The sequence below is a fragment of the Taudactylus pleione genome, unplaced genomic scaffold (assembly GCF_031769625.1).
Source record: "Taudactylus pleione unplaced genomic scaffold, aTauple2 ptg000431l, whole genome shotgun sequence".
In the NCBI taxonomy this organism is placed as follows: Eukaryota; Metazoa; Chordata; class Amphibia; order Anura; family Myobatrachidae; genus Taudactylus; species Taudactylus pleione.
Window position 1 is genome coordinate 1,531,327 of NW_028284833.1, and position 26,537 is coordinate 1,557,863.

The 26,537-nt window shown below is 32.9% G+C and overlaps 1 protein-coding gene across 1 annotated transcript; it reads left to right on the top strand.

Annotated features, from left to right (window-relative positions):
• The first annotated feature begins 675 nt into the window (after nucleotides 1-675).
• Nucleotides 676-26,090, top strand: LOC148506002 (protocadherin gamma-B1-like). The gene is made up of 4 exons (XM_088447440.1): nucleotides 676-706; nucleotides 2,068-4,397; nucleotides 25,218-25,619; nucleotides 25,677-26,090. The coding sequence occupies exons 1-4, from the start codon at nucleotides 676-678 to the stop codon at nucleotides 26,088-26,090; spliced, it is 3,177 nt and encodes a 1,058-aa protein (XP_088303566.1).
• Nucleotides 26,091-26,537: the final 447 nt, after the last annotated feature.

A 26,537-nucleotide genomic window follows, 5' to 3' on the forward strand; every position in this document is an offset into this window, starting at 1 on the left:
CTCTTTAGAAATAGTGCAATGCTTTCTGCTTAAAACCACTTTTTTCCCCAAGTTGTCCCAAATCCAATGTTTAGACTTTCTGCTTTACACTTTTCTAATTATTTCTCACTTGGAGAGTACATGAAAGTTAGGCAAATAAATATAATATATACAGTACCAGTGTATATACACACATGTGGGGGCTTGTCATAGAGGGGGGTTCTCTAAATGTATATTTAATGTATCTTATACATGGCAGTGTACAGCAATTCAGATTATTTGACTAATTCATATTACAGTATATCTTCCCTCAATTTGTGTAATTTTCCACAGTTCATTCAGACTCAGAGAAGCCGCTCCTGTTATGTGGATTATATGTTTTCATTTAAGTGAGTGGGTGGATATAACAACTTCTTCTTCTCATATGTAATGCAGCATACTATTTTTACTCTATTGTCAAGTAAACAGCTCTCGCCCAATTTCCCCTGACAGCCAAATATTATTGACAGTCAAAAATTCACCTTTTTTACAGCTTTAAAATGCCCTCTAGCTTGCCAGCCACACAGTTTCCTTGTTGTCACAGTGTAAATGCACCTGTTGTTGATAGCAACAATGTCCTCTCCCATTCGACCATCACACCTATAGCATGAAAAGAAAGCTGTCTATGCACTTTATAAATGCCTCTTCTCACTCATTATGCAGGTTTACTATTCAGAATACCTAAAAGGTATGTGATTTTTTTACTAGCAGGGAATGACTCCCCATGCTGTGACTATGCTTACCAAAAAAAGTGCTTGATTACATTTTATCCCCTGGGCAGTAATTTATGATGAGAATGAGTGCCAGTCAATAAGAGTATATACATATACATACATATATATATATATATATATATAGAGAGAGAGAGAGAGAGAGAGAGTATATACATATATATGATGCATACATATACTGTATATATGCATATTTATATGTAATATATATATATATATATATTTATATATATCAGTGTTTGTGACCTGCACTCACTGCAGCAGTATTTCACCTTGGGGCACAGCCTCAGTATGCTAGCAGTGTCCTGCTAGCTTACACATGTGAATAGAGCAATGTAGAGGGCATTCATAATTTCCAGCAATATCAAAAATCCAGTAATTTATTAGTTACATACCACCAGTGTTACAATAATGTCCAATATTTCAGTGCCATCGTGAAAAAAGGAAAAAATAATCATTTCAGGTTTATGTCCTGTGTAGTACATATGTACACAGATTCAAAAGCAGAGAGCATGTTAACATATCACTGTTTATATAATATTAATAAGTAACCTATTTACTTTGTTATATTATTGTCTATTACAAAATCATATAATTGTACATAATACATTTTGTCTTTACGATAACTATTGATTCACTGAACAACATTTTAAAACTTTACTGCATTACATTATTTCATTGACTTTCAGTTATTGAGAACAAATTCTTTAATTCTCAATCAACAACTGTAACAAACATAAATATTCTCAAAGGTTTTAAACATATAACATTAATTTCAAATAATTATGTATAGTTTGTATTTGAACTATAGAATATAGAAAAGAAAATAATATCTCCTGCAATTCCACATTTGTACCTCAGAGCGCCACTGTTTACTAAGAAATTGAGGGATTTACAGAAAAAAACAGAATTCACTGGTATGATCAGACACTGCAGATCTGCAAGAAGGAAAGCAGCCATTTCTAGTCCATCACAATCCAGATATACTGTATTTGCTTGCAGTCTCTGAAATTTTACATAAAAAAAGGTATATTAATTTAACTGGATTGGAGAACATTAGTTAAGAAAAGGAAACTTCTTCATAACATCACTTGGAGGTGGACAAGAAGGAGAATCAAAGCATATGGACCAAGTGATTAATACTGTAAAACAACAAGGTATATAATAATCTAAATGCTTGAGTCACATAAGAAAACTGAAATAAATCTTTAAGAAGCCTTTAGGACAAAGAAGGATAACATGAAGACTCATCAAGCCAAGGCATGGAGAGGATGGCAAGTAGAATTTTACTGTTTCATTTCCTTGTTCTGTTATCTAGGCTCTGCACAGATTCATTACTCCATTGTTGAGGAAATGAGAAAAGGTTCATTTGTTGGTAACTTAGCAAAGGATTTGGAATTTAATATTAAGGAACTTTCTGATAGACAATTTCGTCTTGTTTCTCATATTTCAGAAAAATATTTTTCTGTACGATTAGACAATGGAAATCTGTATATAAAAGACAGAATAGACAGAGAGACATTATGTCCTGCAACTGATCCCTGTTTTCTTACCTTTGATGTGTTGGTAGAAAATCCTTTGAATGTTTTCAATGTCAAGGTTGAAATTCAAGATATAAATGATAATGTTCCAAAATTTTATCTTGAAACCATCAAATTAGATATTGTTGAATCAACTTCACTGGGAGCACGATTTCTGTTACAAAATGCAAGAGACCCTGACTTGGGTACAAATTCAGTAATATCATATGTGCTTAGTGAGAACCAATATTTTACATTGGGTGAAAAAACTAATTCTGATGGCATCAAATATCCTGAAGTTATTTTAGAAATTCCTCTAGATCGGGAAACACAGAGTTATTATGAACTTATCCTAACAGCATCAGATGGAGGTAGTCCAATGCTCACTGGCACAATGCAAGTCAAAATTGCTGTCACTGATGCCAATGATAACTTTCCTATATTTACTCAAGAGGTGTATAAAGTTATACTAAATGAAAATATGCCACTCAACACACTGGTAGTTTTAGTGAAAGCAAATGACAACGATGAAGGATCAAATGCTGAAATAATATATTCTTTTAGCAACATTCCTGAAGATGCATTAAATGTTTTTGATATTGACTCAAAAAGTGGAGAAATTAAAATTAAGGGAAATGTGGATTTTGAAATATCAAAAACATATGAAATGTCTGTGCAAGCACAGGATGGAGGAGGCCTAGTTTCTCATGCCAATGTGGTGGTCCAAATAATAGACTTGAATGACAATGCACCTGAAATAACACTTAATTCCCTCTCTTCTCCAATCTCTGAAGATTCACTACCAGGTACAGTGGTTGCTCTTATTAATATCCATGATAAAGACTCAGAAGGAAATGGTGAAGTTTCCTGTGAGATTAAAGACCCACTACCATTTAAATTGTTATTTTCCTCTGGACACTACTATAAAATTATTACAACAACTGTATTGGACAGAGAAAAAACATCAAATTACAATATTTCTTTAATAGCCACTGACAAAGGATCTCCACCACTTTCCACAATAAAAATCATAAGTTTGACAATATCAGATGTAAACGATAACCCACCAGTTTTTCAGAAGAACAATTATGTAGCTTACATAACAGAAAATAACTTGCCTGGAGGCTCCATTTATAGTGTACAAGCTACAGATCCTGATACTGAAGAAAATGGTAAGATCACATATTCCATTGTTAGCTCAAATGTGGAGAAATTCCCTGTATTTTCTTTTCTGTCCATTAACCCGGTCACTGGAGTTCTCTATGCACAACAGTCATTTGACTATGAAGACCAGAAAGAATTTCATATCCAGTTAATTGCAAAAGACAATGGATTACCATCCCTGAGCTCTAATACAACCCTAAACATTTGTGTCATAGATCAGAATGACAACACACCCAAAATCCTGTATCCTTCACCAGAAAGCGATAGTGTGTTTGAAATGGTTCCTCTTGCTTCTGAACATGGTTATCTGGTAACAAAAGTGGTGGCAGTTGATGCTGACTCTGGGCACAATGGTTGGCTTTCTTACCATTTTATGCAAACATCAGAACCCTTCTCTTTTACTATTGGTCACAACACTGGAGAAATTAGAACATCACGTATCTTTCAAGAGAAGGATAACTTTAGACAAAGACTAGCAGTATTAGTGAAGGATAATGGTGAGCCCTCACTCTCAGCCACTGTAACACTAAATCTTGTTGCTGCTGAAGATTTTCAACATGTTGCTCCAGAACTCAATAATCAATCAACAAATGTACAGTCACAATCAAATGTACAGTTTTATTTAGTTGTAGCCTTAGCCCTGATTTGTTTCTTTTTCATGTTGACTGTAATATTAGCTGTTCTGTCAAAATGCAAGAAAGATGAACCTTCAACCAGCTTTAGCTCCATAAATCCAAACATTTATTCTCAGATGGATCCTCAGTTATTTTCTAGATATAGTACTGCAAGTTTGCCTTTTCCACTTTCTTATGATGTCTGTGTTGCTCTGGATTCAAATGAAAGTGATTTCAGCTTTCTGAAACCAAATCCAAGTGTTCCTATAGACAGTCTTCTTGATGCAGATAATTCAGGAGTAGCAAAAGTAATTACTGAAGAACCTTTAACAACCATCAACCTGCTAGAGGTGAGTTGCAAGTTTCTCAATAGTTTTCCATGGATTTAAAATGTAATTTACATTCATATTTATATTGTACTGTAATATTGTGATTCAGTATAGTATCTAAATAATTATGTTTAATATTATATGGATTTGGATAATCTAATGTACTAAATATGTGTGCCTAGTTACTCATTAGAGGGACTAATGTCGATAAGGAATGGAAATTACAATATGCATTACACAGCAATTATCTAATTACTTTCAAGATTAACTTGTATATTCTGACACTGTATAGTGCTAGACTAATTCCAAAAGTAGTAGCAGTGACAGTTAGGTATTATATAGTACAGCTGCAGAATATTCTTGTTTTAATACTGGGTTATTCAAACTTTATTTTAAAATTATTTTTGGCTGTCAATTGTAATAAAGAAATGTTTGTGATTACCTTAGTAGTGAAATATATTGAAGTGAGTATGCATTTGCTCCACTGCTAGATTTGTTTTTACAGTTCTGAAGTCAGTTGACTGAAACTTATTTTTTAATAAGGGATTTCTTAAAAAAAACTTGTTATATTTACTACACATGCATAAAGTTTATCACATTTTAATATTTAATATATTTTCATTGTTATTGTTTTTTTTAATCGTTATTAATGTTTATTTATAAAGTGACAAAATACTCCACTGTCATGTATAGTACAGGAATATGACATGTGAAGGGAGGTTTGTATTTTGAGATTTTATGGGCCTATTTATTAAAGTATGTTGTGGCATTTTCTCAAAGACACATGTTTTTGGGGCATACCTATAAGTATTAAGTATCACCAATTTGTAAGAAAGAGAGGGTCACAGCAGAAATCTCTGAAATCTGTGGTGGTCCTTCCATTTCCGACAGCAACACTGATTTTGCATTAAGTCTTAAGATCCTTTAAATCCCTCCCCAGTGTTCTGGCTTGCGCATTGCTATAATCTGTTGGCACATTCATAGTAGAGCAGCTGAGAGGGCAAAGCAGGAATTAATATGTTAGCAATGTGATCACTTTACTTCTCACTGATCACTGGTACAGGCTCCTGTCTTGGTGACTCAGTAATAATACATTTAGGCGAATAAAGAGTTTGTATTGCCACAAATAAGGAGTCTTTACATTGAGAGGCTGGATGCAAATAATACTCAATATGCCTTTCAGTCTCATAAAGAATAAGAAACTGATAAAAAAAATGGCACAAGTGACTATGTTACATATTGTAACAGGCATAACATATGAGTAAGATTGTCAAGTGTTCAGGTTTACTCAAACTTGTTTGGACACATACTGTAATTAGCTCTTTGTGGAAACAATTTGGGAAATAGTAAAAAAATCTATAATGTTTGCTTGGTATGCAGAGACAGAGTTTTGGGTTGGTACAGTAAACAGCAGAATATGATGCTAGTTAATTGTTTTAGGATTTATTTCTATGGTATTTCTTGTAAATGAATTTTTTCAAACATAAATCAATATTTCTTTGTTTATTGTATTGCAAAGTTAATCATATTAATAGTGTTTTAGTATTTACTTATTTTTATTACTTACTGGAACTTAAATATTCACTATAATATATTACTATTTGTATCAAAATTCCTATTTAACAGTCTGTTGATTCATTTCAACTGTCATTTTATTTTGGCAAATTGTATAATTTTCTCATATATATTTAAATTAACTTTTTAATATTTACTTTTTTCAGAAATGCAACTAAATAAAGAAGTTATTTTTTTTATTTGGAATTAGAAAGCAGTGTATGAATGGAGGTTTGCTAATTTACTGTACTATAACAATTATTATATTTACTTCATATGTTTTCATGAAATTAAAATGATAATAATACAAATATCTCACATTTTATAATCATGTTTTATTAGTTGTTTATGATTTATTTTTGTTTTTTTGCAATCTTAATCTTTAAAACATTCTTTGAACATTGCAATTCAAATAATGTAATCAATGTGTATTTAGAGATAAATGCTTAAAAAAATCAGGACTAAAGCAATTTTACATTTGGGCCTCAGAGCACATCTATTTATCTATATGTTGAGAGATGTAGATGTAGAAACAAATTGTTACTAATTTCAGTTCTTTCATACAGAAGTGCCATTAATACAAATTAGTTTGCATTTTTTTATTAAAAGTATTTAACAGAAATAAGAACCTGCTATTGGAGACCCTGGTTGGTAATCAACAATATGAAAACTTAATATAAAATATTAGCTCATTATTTGGATATGAAGTCATTTACTTATCTTCATAGAACTAAACTAGTGGGTGCATACATGCTTGTTTTCTTTACTTTTGGTTTTAGAAACGTAAGTAATAGGATGCAAATATAATAGGATAAAATAAATATCCACCAAACAAAGTGATTTAGACAATGGAAAGTTACATTTTACATTATCATCTCTTTGTTATTCAGTCTTTGTTCACATACATTATTGCAGTGTGGAAGAAATTATAAAAAGTTATTTGTTTTGGTTACTTTGCAAAAGTTGGTCTTTAATATTAACAAACTGATAGGATAAAAATGTATATCTGTAAATGTAAACAATATACTGTAAACCTTTATTTAAATCTTTATAAATGTTGAATAGACAGTGAGACATTGTTTGATGCAACAGATTTCAATTTTAATACTTGTGAAATACTGGTAAAAATAATCCTTTACAATATTTTTCAAAGTTTGAAATTGAGCACAACTTTTTTTTTCTTGCATAAATCTTGGCATTGATGAATGCACCTAACCAGTTTCTTTTCAGATAGGGATGCAGTTACATTGTTGATGGTCATTGTAATTTCATTATTCTAATAATGATTGTAGACATCATGACTGTCAAATATATTTTCCAACCCATTCCAATATACTGTACATTCAATTAAATAATATACAATCATATATTATCAATTTCAACAATTCTACAATTTCTAAAGATGAATTTATCAGGCATTGTACAGTAGTTGCATTGATAAACCTCACTATTTTAATTAATATTTGGCTTGACTAGTGAAGTTCTCCATCAATTTAATGATACAGTGACCTTTAAATCTCTACTACAGAATCTATACCTAGAGAGCAAATCTCGTATTATGTTATCATTGTACTTGCAACTCACAAATGATATTCAAAATATTCCTTGAAAAAGGCCACCACAGTTGGCTGAAATGTGTTGGAACACGAGGCTCAAACACAAACATCCTGAAGACACTGGTGCACTGGGCTCCAGAAGAGCGGGAGGAGGATCACAGAATGGTGATACCAATGACACTGAAGCTGCGGGTGAAGGTAAGGATTGCTGTAGGCTACACGGTGGAATGCTGGTAGTGCCCAGCACCTTGCTGTCAGCACAGCGCTAGTGGTGTACCCACTGCCTGGACTGTCTGCGGGAACATGGACACACTACCAGACTCCCCAAAGCCATGAGCTAATTGATCACCACTTAACCAGGACAACATCATGGTGCAGTGTGCGCTAGCCTGATACTTACATCACCACTGCACCACACCTGGGGACAGTCTGCAAGCCAGTGTGGGCTACAAGGAGGAATGCTGGTAGTGCCCAGCTCCTGGCTGTCAGCACAGCACTAGCAGTGTACCCGCTGCCTGAACTGTCTGCAGGAACATGGATACACTGCCAGACTCCCCCCCAAGCCATGAGCTGAGGGATCACCACATAACTCGCACAACATCATGGTACAGTGAGCGCTAGCCTGATACTTATCTCACCACTTCACTACACATGGGGACAGACTGCAAGCCACTGCAGGACTGGCAGTCTATTTAACTGTAAAAGTAACAATAATTGGAAAAAACAATCATCAGTATAGTGATTCCTTTGTGGGACACTCTTTTGTACATAAATGTTTTGTTAGTATAATTAAAAATTAGCTTTTAATATATTTCCAATAAAAGAATAGGGATTTGTTGTGCTCATTTATAAAATATCTAATCGAGCTCTTACTATTTAGATTTCTATGGGGTTATGTGACACAACATGATATTATCTGCCTATAATATGTTATACTATTTAATTATGTCATCCGGGATTGCTATCCTGATATAAATCAGTATCAGGTCATCTGGGATATTTTTACACCTACAGGGAGGTCTTTGCTCTCCCCTTTTTTCAGAGTACTCTGCTAGCATTTCATGTGTATATATATATTTTTGGTTACATTGAGGTAGTATTCAACTCGGCAATAGGATTAAATAATTTGTTGCAAGCCGGGGATCATTTGCATATGTGTTTGTGTTTGGCCACACATGGTATATGAATTTGGGATGATACTCAGCAGACATGCTATTATCACACTCAATGTATAGATTTATCTCAAATGACCGAGTGATTATCATTACATACAGTTCTAATTTATGAGTTATTTCCAATTATTATTTACAATTTTTATGTCATATGACTGTACCTGACCCTGTTATTATAATATATTATGTACCCATCAGGAGCTATATGAGCATATGAATTCAAACAAGCATAGTCACCACATACTTTATTATAATTCTTATAATAGATATATTTTTATAACTTCATGAGATTAATTGCTAAGGGAGCTTGATTAGATATTTTATAAATGAGCACAACAATTCCCTATTCTTTTATTGGAAATACCTGTATATTATAAGCTAATTTTTAATTATACTAACAAATCATTTATGTACAAAAGAGTGCCCCACAAAGGAATCACTATACTGATGATTGGTTTTTCCAATTATTGTTATTTTTTGAGTTCTAGTTACTCAATTCCAGGGAGCACCTCCAGCATATAAAATGTATCTTATGATAAAATTATGGTATAAAATATGATATATATGGTACCTATTGCTGGTTTTACTTTTAGATGTGAAATATAACAGTGGTTATTATTCCTGTGCAGGATATTCTGGTTTCTTTGGGATAAGTCTATTTAACTGTGACAGAAGTGGGCCCAATTCTCAGATATATATGGATTACTCATATGGAAGGTGACCTTAGTACTAACAGCAACACCATTCATAGTGTTTCACTTGTTTAAGGAAATATACAGCAAATTGTTTTGTTTGATTTCAATAATCTGGTGTTACCAATGTGACCACTGGATTTAATGAATGGTTTTCGTAATTTACACTGCATCTATGGGATTTGATGATTTGCTACTCCTTTATGAAGACCTGGACTGTTTTCTAATTCAGAAGATTGATATGATCATGAATTTGCACATGCTTTGAACTTTTATTGATTTATAAGACTTTTAAGATTTTTTTCATCACTTTTTAAATCTCAATATAGATACAATTTAATTTTTCTTATTCCTTTTCAATTAAATTGAATTCACTTTTGTTTTTATATGAGTAGTCTCTTGTGTTTCCTTCCCCTCCCCATCACCACCCAGTCCCTTTAGTTTGTGTGAGTCTTTCTGCTAAGAAGTGGTCTATTTATAGACAAAGTCAATATAGATGAATAAATATTGTCATAGTAATACACAAATACACATACAAGCTTGTTATTAATATTATTACACACATGACACAAACACACATGATTCACAGGTGAACGCTAACTCTTTTTGAGTTAACTAACTGTATGCACAACCTGGGGCAATAGCAGCTCCCAGTTGACCCTAATCTATCCAGACAAGTGCACTGAAAGACCCTTAAACTCTTAGATAATCAAAAATGCCTACAATGAAACTCTGCATTGGAAATTTCAGAGGGGGATTTTAGCATTTCATTTTCAGTTAAGTAAGAATTTTGTTTACATTACTTAACCATTTAACTGATTATTTTTTCTGGCAAAACTGGTGAGAAATTGCCAGGTCTGCAGGAGAGTTTGGGGAATCAGAGGAGATCCATTCTGCACATGTGTAGAATGGATTTCCTCATTAAAAACACAGTGAGGCAGTCAGGTCACAGTTTGTCATCTGAAGCACAGTTGGCTGCATTCACATTCCATGCAACCACATCAGTTAAGTGGTTAAAATAACTTACATATAGGGCTAAATGTAATAGAGTGAGAGATTAGAAAATGTGAGAGTTTAGCAGTAAACTCTCACATTGGTCAAGTTTTATCTTCAAGATGGGAAAACATCTTAAAATGTGAGTTTTTTGAGTCTAAAAACATGCAAGTATGCATGTTCTCGGACTCTATTACATTGGTCTAGTATAAAAAGTGTGAAAGTTTACTGCTAAACTCTCATATTTTGTAAACTCTCACCCTATATTTAATTTGGCCCATAATGTGCAAGTTACAGATCCAGACACCGAGGGAAATAGAGAGATCACATCTTTCATTGTCAGTTTATATGTATTAACATTTTTTGTAATTTAACCAGTTAAATTGTACAGGATTTGTTTCACTAAGAGAATCATTAATATTTTATCATCCAAAGATATTAAAATTAAAACTGATCACACCTTCTGAGCACTAATAGCAACCAGAGGATTCGTGCAATATATCAGCATCACAATATACCCAAAAAGCTCAAAATTATGTACAGTATCCTGATTTTGTTTTATTTTCAACAAAGTTATCTAATAAAAAAATTGGGGCATTTCATGCAGATGCTGAACACGTTGTTCCTGCACTCAACATCTGATCAAAAACAATTTAGAAAATTAAATTTATAATTCAAATTAGATATGTTTGGCTCTGCTATTTTTATTATTTCACAGTGACTGCAATTTTGTGTTCAAAATGCAGGAAAGTGGGAAGCTCACAATCATCATCGCAGTAAATTCTAATATATATTCTAATAATAAGTTATTTTACAAGTTTACAATTTTCACTAATTTATCCATTTGGATTCAAATGGAAGTGAGTTTAGTTTTGCTGAAACACAATCTATCTCAATAATACTGATAATTCAGGAAATGGGAATGTAAAAAAATGTCAGTAATGTAAAATGTTATTTTTGATTATTGATTGACCACTAAATTAGGGATTGACCTCAAAAATATATAATACATTGTTGATTTCAATCAGAGCTTTAAAAAGCTACTGTACTAATGCAAATATAAAAATGTAGCTATCAATGTTACCTTTTAATATACAAATAAATATAAATAAAAAATATATACTTTGATATTCATTTTACCACAGATTATATTTTTGAGTTAGGATATCTCAGCATCACTGCAGCACATGACTGGATGTGCAGCAGCCATTTATTCAGATGAAGGTATTACTATATTGAATGGGCTATATATTTCATTAAGTTTTATTTCAATGAAACTTGAAAAGTTCTCTGCAAAGTAGACTAGACATCTGAAAACTTTTCAATGAAACTTGAAAAGTTATCTGCAAAGTAGACTAGACATCTGAAAACTTTTCAATGAAACTTGAAAAGTTATCTGCAAAGTAGACTAGACATCTGAAAACTGGAATTTATTAAGCCTTACTTCACCATTCTGACTAAAAGAAAGTTTTGGAACCTTTAAAAGTGTCTTTGCTATATATTAAGTAGTCTGTGTTCCTTAGCCCAAGAATTTTCAACATGCTGACCTCCAGCTGTTGTGGAAATACACATCCCAGAATGCCCTGCCAAAGTTTTGTTATTATGGCATGCTGGGATGTGCATGTTAAAAATCCCTTCTTAGACCAATGTACAAATTACAAGGATTTGTAATTATAACAAAAATTGCATATTTGTAATAAAAGCTATATTTGTAAAGTGTATACTCATGCTATAGTACAAGTATGACTTTTATAATCATTTACTTAAGTTTCATTATTAAAAAAAATCATATATATATATACAATATATATTTATATATGCCTACATATATAAAATATATATTAAAAGCTTTAAACAAAATAGAAAGTGTAATTTATCAACAAAAATAATTTGTATTTGGAATTGAAATATATTTAAGTTTTTAATAATGTATATTACATAAGTACAATTATGTATAATTATGTAATATATATTTATTTGATACACTTTTAAATGTCAGAATCAATCTGTGTTCAAATTTGAAATTATTATATTAGTTAAAGAACCTGAAAAAGATAACAAATATACTGAGTTTTATACAGCAGTATTATAGGTTATTTCATTTTACAGAAAAAAGTATTCACCTTTGAGTTCCACTAAACACTAAGTTGAAATATTACAAAAACAGTAATACTCTTTTCTAAGATACATTGCTTAATGCAGATACAGTACTTGTTCATCTTTAAAAAATCTTACTGTATATGAAGCTTATCTCAGTTATTATGTTGCTTTATAAGAATTGTATCTACATTAAAACTAGTAATATTAATATTATTATTGTACATACTGAAATTTGACTCAATATCTTTTTTCTCATTGGGTAAATATACTGTAGTACTGTATGTATAATATAAATATAGTTTATTTGTGGGGAATCAACTGGCTGTTTTGTAACATTTGCTGCAGTGGTTTAATATCTAAATGTAAGATGACACAATACTATCAGGTACAATATCTGTTTTCTACACAGCACTGAATGAATGAAAATACATGTTTTAACTAGTACGTTAAGAAGTCCTTAAACTGAAAATGTATTCAATTAAGTAAAAAAATGCTTGGTATTCTCACCAGTTTTCAATCATTGAATAGAAATTTTGTCCAAAGAAAAGAATAGGGGAACATATACCACTGGGGAGATGCTACACATGCTTATGGAAATTAAAAATAAGAAAATAGAGCAACAAAGATTAAAAAGTGCATACATTAGAGGAAAAGAATATTTATAAGGAGTACTCTTCTTTGTCATTCACATCTAATTAGTCATTGGTCAATTTAGTTAGAATAGTTTCAGTGTTGCTTTTTGGATGGACACCAAACTGTAATTTGTCAAATAGTTGATTTTCAAAGATTAAGTAAATTGTGTCTGTAGGTGTGTATGTTAGTACTACATATTAGTATTAATTTAAATCATAATATTATCAAACAGTGTTACAGTATACCATTTTAAAAATTTTGTACAATATAGTGTTTTTGATTAAATGTTTGTTTATGAAAAAACTGTGAGAATGTATTGTAACTGTGATAAAAAAAATCTTCAGTATATTCTAAAATGTACTTTACAGTAATATTCTTCTTAATACTTAGTCAACCACAAAACTATATTTTCTAAGATAATATCATATTTCTAAGATAATATTATGAAAACTTGGATGTTCAGTAGAAGCTCAGAAGAGCTGTTTCTGTAAGGGCCATACTTTTCTTTTTCATGAAAAATTATTTTTTAAAATGAGTATTTCATACTCATTTAAAAACAATGGAAAATTATTACTTTACATAAATGTAAATCTATAGATATTTATATATTTTAACTTCAACAGCAAATAATAGCTTACCACATTCCAAAACATATTATGCATAACTCTATATTCCATCATTATGTATACACATATCCTAATAATAATTTATAGAGTAGGGGGAAAGTCAACAATGATTTTAAATATATTGTTATGAGTGGCACATGGGCAACAAGTCCACAGGGTGGCATCTACTGCTCAGTGGTTAAATTGACCCATAGTTACTAATTGGTGAAACCCTGGTTCAAATCCTAGTGTCATACTTTTAGTAATTAGTGACAAACCAGAAGTTGGATAAACTGTACTAGAATTAAAATGCAACACAGCTTCATTACTGTAGAGTTACTCTTTTATTTATCAAGTGTGTAAGTTATATTACATGCAAACAAAGTGATCATTATTAATTATGTAAGTACAATAATAACATAAGTTAATATGTGGCTAATTAAGTAAAGCTTCTGCAATGTCACTTCTGCCCAGAAAGGGTGCTGAAATACTTCCATATACAGTAGTATTGTGGTCCCAAATATTACCATGAAGACCCTATGCTCAATAGAAACTAGGTGTACTGTTCTACTTTATTATAGTAGCTTTCTTTTATCTGTGTTCTTGGTCATTATTGTGTTAAATTCAAGTTCATCATTCATACTGTATTGAGTTTTTTAATAATCCATGGAGTATTTTTGTTATAGGAGGTGTTCATTCTTTACTTTAAAGAGTCAATTTTATGGTAGTACTTTGCACATTTTATTGTATTGTGTATTGGTATAAAATGAATATATGAAAGAAGTTTACATGGTTTCATATTTTGAAATGTGATATCATTATTAACACTGATCATATTCTTTATACTTTTCAAAGCTATACATACTATATTTAACAGACCTTTGAACATAGCTGATATTAGTTTACACTACCATTATTTGAACTTTAACTTTGATTATGCTCAAGTTTTTAAATCTGTTTATGACTAAAAAAAAGGCATTCTGGAAGAACATGTAACTTTGATAAATAATTATGGTTTTTCTCCTCTCTTGGCAAAAGTTAACATTAAGCTAATTGTCACAGAAAATTTTCAACATGTTGTTCTCGAAGTAATAAACCAAAATTATGAACAAGTATATCAACCTACTTTTGACATTTTATAAATACTACAGCCTTTAATGCCTTATTATTTATTATGTTATGTTTTTTTATCTAAAAACAGATTTGAAATATACAACAGTTTACTGTATTAAACAATGTCTGCTTTCACAAGAAAAAATTATGGAATTTATAAAATATAGTACTCGACCTTAATCACTCTCCTGCTCATACAATTTAAAATTATTTTAGTTTAATCTAAAACTGAGTACTTTTACTCAACAACGCATTAAATGCTGTTGTTGATGATGATGATTATGATTAATGCATTGCACTATACTGAAATATTGAACACTAATGCAAAGTTTAATCCCTAACTACTAAATGATAGACAATCTGAATTGAGCGTTTTTGTGACAATGCACATTTTCACAAATCAATATTGAACTTGCAATCTGAAGCTTAATTATGGTTGCATTAAGAAACTAGCACATTAAATGGATTTACATTCTAAGAAAATACTGTATATGCTGACTTCAAAAATATTTTAGTGTAACTAAAAAAGCTTGCAAAATGATAATGTAATTCATGAAAGTTTGATAGCAAAAGAAACAACAAAATGAAAAAACAAAGTGTGTCATTATTAGGTATTATTACTCATTACCTAAGTTTATTCCATTTAAAAGTACTTATGTGTTATATTGCAATGGTGTACTGATTATACTGTTTCTGATGTAGTTACTACTGTATTTTACACCGAAAATCTAAAATAAACTTACTATATGTCTAATTTAACATTATACTTTTCAGAACTGTTTTATTTCTCTAAATACCTTGCTTCATTTAGAATTTCTCATCATTTCATATAGAGTTTATAAAAGTTATGATGTAACAATATGAAGCAAAAACACCAATAATAATACATCAAACACATATGTTCTTACTATTTATAATTCTATATAAAGGTAAATGTAATGTTACATGGTTCGATGCTTGTAAAGTGACTTTGAGTCCTGCTGGAGAAAAATTCTATATAAATAAAATTATTTTTATCATTTGGAAAATTCTAATATCTGCTAGTTATAAAAATAATAATAAAATGTATATCACATTTAATCACATGCTAAAAGAAAGTTAAATGCATACATTTATAATAATACTTTTTAAATTATTAAATTGATCATTGATTAGAGCAGGCTGTAAAATTAATTATATTCACAGATCCATGGACTGAGGGGTAAATTTAATAAAGCTTCTAATAATGAAAAGTGAAGGTGTTGCCTCACAGCCACCAATAAGATTTTAACTATAAGTTCCTTATTGCATTCTAGAAATTGATAGACAAAATATAATTGGTTGCTATGGGCAACACCTCCACCAGTGACATAACCAGGGGGGGTTAAGCCAGGCACATGCCCTGGGTGCTGTGGCAGGGACCACCAGCCAGGGCAGCATATATAGAAGTTACATCCCTCGACAATGTAGCTTCCTGCTCTGTGAGTCCCAGCATCTCCTCTCTGTGTCTGATCACATCTCCCCCCCCTTCAGTCATATTCACATTTCAAAATACAGTCATAGTTGGGAATCAAACCTGTCACTTCATGCTTTGCAGTCTGTCACCTTACCAATGGAGCCATCTGCTACTATAGTGACAGCCTGTAAAATCTAACTATATCAAGCTACTACACATTCTCCTTAATTTAAAATACAGTCATAGTTGGGAATCAAAAATCAAACCTGTAACTTCATGCTTTGCAGTCAGACAGCTTACCAATGAGCCATCTGCGATTACAAGGGAAAGTTGCAAATTCTAGTTATACCAAGCTACTTCACATTCTTATTAATCTAAAATACAGTCATAACTAGGATTCAAACTTAGCACCTTATGCTTTGCAGCCAGTCACCTTACCAATGGAGCCACCTGCTACTACAGTGAAAACCTGTGAATTCTAACTATAACAAGCTACTTCACATTCTCCATATTCTAAAATAGTCATACCTGGGATTCAAGCTGGAATGGAAAAGAATGTTCCCAGAGTGATGAGAAATAGTGGCATGTCATGTTGATACCATTTTCCAGTGGCCATGCCCCTTGTGGCATGTGGCCATGCCCATTTTGGCACACACTCCTTCAGCACACACAGTTGTAGGTACAGTTTAGCACAACATTCATAAATTCTTACTATACATCTGTGCTGGAAAAAGTATCAAATTATAGCACAATTTGGGGTCACCTGTTTGCTTTATGCAATTAGCTAATGGAAAATACATTCATGTAACAGTTTAAAATACACTATGTCCAATTTAAAAGTTGAACTGATTTACATTTTACCTAATATAATTGTAAGTCTTAAGATAATATATATTTCCTGTTAATATATAGTTAACATTACAGAAACTTACTTTATAAATTAACTACATTAACATGTTTTCTCAGAAATACAAAGCACACCATAATTTACTTATAAGTAGAATATAGAAAAGTACTGTATTTTTACATTTGGAATTTAATTTTTTACACAAACTTACTGCAAACCTACAGCTAGATACAAAAGCATTGCCTTAATTTGGTCTGTAGAAAAACAATATTTCTTTTCCATTTACCTGTCACTAAAATGTATATTTAAAGAATGATTGTCTAAACAACAAATATTTCCTAGATGACAAGTATTTTCTATTACAAAACAAAGATTATACATGATGACATGATACAGGGGTCTATGTATTGAGCCTTGGAGAGAGATAAAGTGGAAAGAGATAAAGTACCAACTAATCAGCTCCTAACTGTCATTTTTCAAGCAAAGCCTGATAAAGTGATAATTTGGAGCTGATTGGTTGGTACTTTATCTCCATCCACTTAATCTAACTCTAATGCTTAGTACATAGACCCAGTAGGTGGCAAGTAACTTTTTAATTTTCTGTTCTAGCAAATATAATTAAAGACCTTGCATTAGGAATTAAAGTACTTGCATTTAGAAAACTAAGAATTGTATCACATATTTCAGGCAATTTATAAAAAGAAAATCTTGTGTTAAAGACAGAATTGACATGGTGCTTTAATAATGAAGGTAACTGCAGTGGTTACATATTGTAAAACAAGCTTTTAATTGATTATTACTCATTATAATGGCAAACAACTTCAGTAAGCAATTGGCAATCTTTGGATTTCTAAATATAAATCTGTTTGTATGAGTAGGGTAGAGAGTGAGAATTAAACACTAAGGGAATACTGGGGTAAACTAGAACACTTATTGTGTGACTTTGGATTTCAATAAAAATTATTTTACTTACATGAAAATATTTAAAACATGATCTCACTGAACCTTATGATTAATAAAGATTAGGAAACATTACCATGCAACAATCTGGTTCAATAAAATTGTAACAGTATAATACAATAAGATTAAAAAATAAATATTAGAAATTTAGTATTAAACATTTCATAATGTTTTAAGATCTGTATTTTCTGAATAAACATTCCCTATTTATCAGTCTGTATAATTTTAGAAGGCATTTGTCATTTTCTTCAAGAATTTATATGAATTTTATATTTTTTATGGGTTTATTCAATTTTAAAAAGATGAGCTGATGGGCATTGCTTCTATTGACCAATTCCTTCTATATTTATATGACTCCTCCAGTGCTGTGTTTGTAACTACTTGTATAAGAAAAATAAACTCAAATGGTGCATTACCATAAATAAATATTAAACTACACCCTAGTGTTATATTAAAGAAAAAGTGATTCCAGATTCTTTAGGAAAGGTACTTGCACAAAAAAGTCCAATACACCAACTTTCTGGTAAATTAAATACCCTTACTTGAGATAATAAAATGTTGGGCTTATCAACAGTACATCTAGCACCTCACCAGCTCACCATATAGATTGAATACCCTTACTTCAGAATAAATTTGTATAAGCCCATCTGATGAGTATTTTTTTTCCAATCAAATTACTCCAGAATGAGCATATATATGCAGAAAAAATACAAAGAAAATCTACTGCAACCATGTTTTTTTATTTAATATCAAATTCATATATTGCACATTTAAAATGTTAAAAACAGCATATAAATACATCTTTTAAAAGTTAGATCTCATACCAGAGGTAAGGAATCAACGTGTACTGTATGTCAAATCAAGTTAGTGTTTGCTTCTGGGACTCCCCCAATCTCTGCTGACAAAGCCGCCAGATGTCCTCCTCGAGAACTGATTTACTGTAATGTGTTATTACCCACAGTCCATTTTGCGTTTTGATATAATGATATCTTTATCCAAAGGGTGCACTGATTTTTTGCTAATCACAAATTGTTGATTGCTTCTATTGAATATGGCGCTAATGAAACCTTGAATGTTACCAGCAAATTAGGGTCTGCATATGTTAGATCTGGATTGGGAGATGCACTGCACAATAAGTTTATGTCCATCCACCAGATCACATGCTGCTGAAGGTAATTAAAGTCTTACTTTCCAGACTTTACTGTTGGTGTTTAGCTAGAATGTGTCAAGTTTGATGTCTCTCGGAAAGCATGATCCCTCAGCTTCACATAAACAATTGCCAAAATTATGACACATAAAAAAGTTGGTCTGGATAAAAACAACCAACTTTTTTGAGGAAGAACATTCATGGTGTATCTGTTTAGCTGAAAGAGCATTATAACCACCATGCTTATGAAGTAGAAAAGATGATGGAACCCAAACTGCTTTCTCCTAAAAAAAAAATATTCTGTCCAATTTTGTTTAGTTTTAAAAATATTGCTAAATAATAAAAGTGTATATATGTACTTATTTTCATATAGATTTGCATTTGACATCAAAATGTTTGACAGGAACCTGCATGTGTATTTCCGGGATTCACTGATTTGTGCTTTATATAACTCAATGCATGGCTTTCTGTTTGTCTGATTTGTTCCCCACATTATGATACTGCTGCTTTCACATACAGTGCTCCAAATATGAATCACAGATTGTTCTAACTCCTCACTTCAAACCCAGATACACCCTCATAAAATGAAACTTAAAAATGACATTTTCTTTTGTCATTATGATTTCCTCTTTACTTACTATTTAGCACTATTGTAGGGTGCATGTTAATTATGCATGTGCCTCATGCAACATGCATGCAGTGGTATAAATACAAGCAATTCTTATAGAGAGACAAAAAGGCTTCATTTGTTATAAGAGGCAAAAATTACTTTTAGAATTTGTTATGCCTATCAAGTCAGGTGGTACTATAAATGGTAACCATTTTTGTTTCATACTAACAGATACATTTCCCAAGGTAGTAACATCACATCCACTGTAAAAGGCATTTAAAACTTGAGCACCAGTCATTATTCATTGATATGTGTAATATGCTAACACATTGGGCAGAATTCAATTCTTTTCATCCCCTATCGCGCCTGACGGAGCTATTCTATTCTTGCTCCTGTCGGGCGCAATCAGCTGCCAAGCGCTACATTTCAGCTCACAGCCCCTGGGGGATGAGAGCTGAAATGTGCGAAAAGTGACATGTTTGGGCACCCAAACATCACTTTTCGTGATCGCGCCCAGCACTTTGGTCAGGTTTAGCTGCTTTACGCGGCTAAACCTGACCTCTATGGGCACGATCAGCGTGAAATTCTGGCACAATTAAATAGCGGCCCACGATCTCCTGTCACTTTAGACGGGAGATGCGGGCCATGAAATCAATTGAATTCCGCCCATTAATTGTCATAGTAATGGGTGAGGGCAATTTTATTGAAGCCGCTTACAGTGGATCATAATTGAGAACCTGCCAGTGTGAAAAAAACAGATGTAAAACTAAATGTAACTTAGTAAACATTAATAATCTAGTGTCAGAGTATAAGTAAATTATATAGTTAGGTAGATATAAGCAGATGCACAGAATTAAGACCTAGTGCTATACAGTATAGCTGAAAACAAATGGATTAATTGCCTAGAAACAGCATAGAAGTAAATGTATCAATCAAACAAAACATAGGGTACACATTTTGTATTGGTTATTACTGTATATCAAAATAAAATAAGTTAAAATCTTTGCCATCTTTCAGTTGATTCCAAGGTGCTCTCCATTTACAAATACATAAATTGAACTTGCTATACCCATACAATGTATATGTGGCTTTGTTCTCATCTCTATCTGACTTTACTTTTATGAAACTAAATTAAATTGTCAGTTTAAAATAAATTGTCAATTCTCATGATTCTGGGCTACAAAATGATAGTTTAAAAAAAACTAGCCATTTAAATCATCAAATAATGACACAACTTATTAAAAAGATCAAGTTGCAAAAACTAGACCTATAGGGGTATATTTACTAAAGGTCGATTTTAGTTGATTTAAAATCGATCAAAATCTATTCAAATCGATTTTGGGTTTCTGGGGCTTAATCACACATTTACTAACAGACAATTTTTTAATTCTTTTTTTTAAGTATTAGTAAATGTGTGATTTAGCTTCAGAAACACAACATCGATGTTAATTGATTTTGATCGATTTAAAATCGATTAAATTTGACCTTTAGTAAATATACCCCAATAGTGTTTTAGGTATTTCAATTATCATGAACTACTGCTTGTCTGATGCTTCTTAAATACTTCTTTATATTTACTTTTTCTTAGAAATGAAACATATATTATATACCTTGTTCAATTATTAGAACAATTTTCAAATCTATATTTTGTAATGTCAAATAGACTATTTTGTACTTTACTCTTTTTGATACCATAACTTACTTTATTTTATAAATTAGATAAAATTGAGATGCCCCCTATGTATGTGAATAAGGTTTTTTAATAATATAGTTGGTTGTAGCAGATCCAGACACTGTATATATTGTGTGGCTTTCATCAAATCATACAAGTGTCACAACCATTTCACTTTATTATTAGTCAGCAAATGTGTGAAATCAGGACATCATTGCATATCTTTCAGAAGTAGTATGTATTAAAGCACCAGGTAGTAGTGTGTCTCGCTGGCCTAAATTTGATCCTATTCCATTCCCCTTTTCACATTACTCCAAACTACACTCCATACCCAATCACACCCTCCTCACTCCCAAAACATCACCACCACCAGAAGAAACATTCTAATTAACACCACTCACAAACACACTCAAGTCATCACCATTACTAGCAGGAAGAGCGCACCTTACCCCCCCTACCCCTAATTACAGCATCTGTTCAGGGTGACTTGTGCTGTCCTGTGGTGCAGTGCCTCAAAACTAGAACATGCTGTCAGCATTTCACAGATTTGGAAAGAAGGTGTAACTTAAAGTTCTTGGCCATACCTTTGCGTCACATACTATTCAAGGTGAATGTTGTATATAACTATTTTATATTTGTGACATCAAATGACCTATAGTATACTATCTCTGTTGCTGGAATAACAGTTACTGTTTAATCCATTTTACACTGAATCTATTATTCTTGTTAATAAAAGAAAAGGGTAAAAAAAACACAAGAAACACATTTGTTAGTGGGCAATATAACTATGTCAAACTGATCTGTGTCAAACTACAATAAAACTTTGTAGTTCAAAATAACAAAACAAAAACAGTGCATTCACTGGAATAATATGCACCATTGTTTGGCATTAATGGTCTAGGACATATTTGCAGAATTGATACTGTGAAGAAAGAAAAAATAATATAAGCCTACATTTTTGTCACTGTTGTAAATATAAACCTAAATAAATAAATACATATATACTTATCTAAAGCTGAGTACATACTATCAGATAGTGTGTGCTGATCCAATAAATGCTCCAATGCGATTGAGCAAATATTGGATTGGTTTGCATCCATACACAATCATTTCTTGCTCAGTGTGTACTTTCTTCTGATCTACAACAGGATCAAGAGATCAGGAAAGATATAGCGTGTGCACATGTTATATTATCCTCCCAAACAGTCAATTGCAGGAGCGTTTGAAGCCATTTATCAGTTTCAAATTCTCCAATGCTCCTGCATACAAAGTATTCGATTATCTGGCCGATCAGCCAGTTATCGGCTGATCGGTTCTATAATTGGATAGTATGTACCCAGCGTAAGACAGTTGCTTAGTTGCTAGAGTTTCTTATTACCTCCCATACAGTATCTCCCTTATTTTTCTGTGAATCAGAGTTTTTGTAAACATAGATAATAATGACTTTTAGGTCTGTGAACTCATTGTAAATATTTGCAATAACCCTATATCACAAGTAGTTATCACCAATCTAGTGCCAGGTCAGTTTTACTATAAGGAACAAGTGCTGATGTATAAATTGTGTTTGGAAATAATGATTCATCATTAGTGGTGACTGTATTAAAAGTAGAACGGTAATAAAAAGAACTGATACTAAAATTCAGATAAAGTGCATACAGTCTGATCAATTTTGAGATGTGAAGAAAAAGTTTTAAGAGGGAGAGGTATCAAATAAACCAAGTTAAAGAAATTCTGTAACTAATATCAGTAAATAGATCTTGACTAGTCTTATACATTAGCACTAAGATCCAGAACTTGAATATAGTTAAATAGTGGTCTCACTATCTGAAACTGGACCATGATTTATACTGATAGCAGGATTTAGACCTTGAGAACTTGAAGAACTTATTAAATTTAAATATCAAGAGCTACTGTAGAAAATATAATAAAAATAAATAAAATTGATAACTTAAAATTGATTCAGACCCACTCGCGAGTGGCTGTCCGCTCGCAAGTGGGTCGATGTTATGGACTGAGCATGTGCACGACGGAGGGAGCTCCGTCGTGCGCATGCGCCAGACGCGACGAGCGAAGGAAAGTCCTTCGCTCGTTGTGTCCGATCAAAGGGGGCGTGCTGTCAATGTTGATTGACAGCACGCCCCCTTTGGTGGGCGTGCCGGGGGCGTGCCTCCCTGACGTGGGCGTTCCTAAGGGAACGCCTCCCGTCAGAAGCCGGCCCACTGACATCACTAGTGATGTCAGTGGGAGTGATTTTGGCTCTGATAGAGCCAAAATCACTCCGGAGCTTGCGGTTGAAAACCTCAACCGCAGGCTCCGGCTCGCAAATTCGAAGGTTGCGATGGTCTCGACCATCGCGACCATCACAATGCACGCTCGTATAGCCTGTGGGTGGTGACCCACAGCTATACGAGCGTCCAGGAGGACGCTCCATGAAAATGGAGCCCGGCCCTCATTCAGAGCGTGCGCTCTGCTCAGAGCGTACGGCTCTGAATGAGGGCCTTTGTCTTAATATCAAAATGTATAATGCGACAACTTATATTAATTTTAATATCTGTAACAATGTGATATTCTTATACTTATATTAAGATGTTGGCCAAGAGAATGACCTCACACTGTTACAAAGATTTAAACCTTAAAGAGGTTCTTAAATTGTTATCACAATATAATATTGGAAAATATTAAGTTTGCCTTTGAGATTTAGTTTTGTTTATTATCTTTTTTTTCTGCACTTGTCCATAATGTATTTATAACAAAACTAAGAACATCAGCTTCACTAGTTTGAAAATGTTCATAAATCATTTGTTGGTAATAAGCAATTTGTAAATGCATTTTAAGTTTACTAAAAATGCCGCTGTTGGCCAATAAGAAGAAAAATACAAAACTAGGGATCCATTGGTATATTCATCACTGCAGATCTGTTAGGAGAGACCAAGCCATTTTCTGGATTCTATGACACAAAGAATATAGTAAATCTGGATATATATTGCACAACTGAAGTCGATTTAAATGATATTTTCATTCTTGGATTGTACGTGTATAATAGGAAGCTGATCTGAAAGTTTTCACAAGCTGTTAATGGCTATGATGAATTCTCATACACAGACATGAAAGAGCGCTCGCTCTGAATCAGGGTGTTTTGGGTTTTTTTGTGCGGCCTCCTGGCCACTCGCTTAGCTGTGGGTGACCACCCACAGCTATTGTGAGCTGCCAGGATGATGGTTGCAATGTTCAAGACCATCGTGACCATCGGGGCTTGCGACGAGACCCTTGTGGTAGGGTCTCATGGCCGCAAGCCCCAGAGAGCTTCCTGCTCTCCCACTGGAAGCCGGAAGCTCTCCCACTGACATCACTGGTGATGTCAGTGGGGCTGCCCACAAATGGCAGGCATTCACTTGGGAACGCCTCCATTTGTGAAGCCACCCCCACGCCACAACTACAAAATGGGTAAGCTGTCGATCAACATCGTCAGCCGCCCCTTTTGTAGTGAGCCACGGAGCGAGAGAATTTCTCTCTCACTCCGGGGCTTGCGCATGTGCAGTGCAGCCACTGCGCGTGCACAGAGCTCACCATCGACCCACTTGCGGGCGCTCAAGCACTTGCAAGCGAGTCTGAATCAGGCCCTCTGTTATTGCAAATATTGCTAAAGACCTTGGTTTAGACATTAAACATCTCTCAGTTTGAAGATTTAGCATTGTTTCAGATATATCTTTTTATGTAGATTTAGAAACTGGAAATCTATACATTAAGGACAGGATAGACAGAGAGACACTGTGTGGGACAACAGCTACTGTACCTGCTTCCTAACCTTTGATGCTGTGGTTGAAAATCCCTTAAATGTTTTCAGTGTCAGTCTGGAAATCCAGGATATAAATGACAATCCTCCAGTGTTTTTTCATGATACTATGATGATAAAGATTACAGAATCTACAGCTTCTGCAGAAAATCCGGACATTGGTATAAATTCAGTACAGACATACAGGCTCAGTGATAATCAGTATTTTACACTGAATGTGAAGATCAGACCAGATGGGAGTAAATTATCAGAACTTCTATTAGAGAAAGCATTAGGCAGAGAATTACAGAATAGACATGAACTAATATTAACTGCTATAGATGGAGGAAGCCCCATTAGAACTGGAACTGCATTTATAAAGGTAATTGTAACTGATGCTAATGACAATTTTCCAATATTTACTCAAGAAATTTAAAAGGTCAGTGTAAAAGAGAATACTGAAATCAATTCTACAGTAATTATAGTAAAATCAACTGACAATGATGAAGGCTTAAATGCACAGATCACCTATTCCTTTAGCAAAACTTCAGGAAATGTCCACCATACTGGTATCTTTAGCATTGACCCTATAAGTGGAGAAATTAAAATAAACCAAAAGTTAGATTTTGAAGAGTCAACACACTATGAACTGGCTGTACAAGCAATGGATGGTGGTGGCCTTGTTGCCCACTCTAAAGTATTAGTACAAGTTATAGATGAGAATGACAATGTCCCTGAGATATCCATCACATCATTATATAGTCCTTTTCCTGAGGATTCCATACCTGGCACAGTAATAGCCTTGATTAAAGTAGAAGATGAAGATAAAGATGAAAATGGAGAAGTACTGTGACATTTTGGAACAGATTATATTTGAATTAGTTTTATCTACTGGTAAATACTACAGAATTTTTATAAAAACCACAATAGACAGAGAAAATTTACAAAGTTATAACATCACAAGTTTAGCTACAGACAGAGGATCCCCCCCACTATCTAGTAGAAGAACAATGAAACTTGACATTTCAGATGTCAATGACAATCCACCAATATTTATGAAATCTACTTACGTTGCTTATGTGCAGAACAACTTACCAGGAGCCTCAATATATAGAGTACAAGCTTCACATCCTGATACTAGAGACAATGTTAAAATTATTTTTTATTGACTTTTCTTACAATCAATTGATTCAAAATGTCCCAGTGGATAACCTCATGGATGCAGATAATTAAGTAAAAATCTATCCCCTGTGCTCATCCCAACCTTAACTAAAATCTGTAATCTCTCTTTCTCTACTGG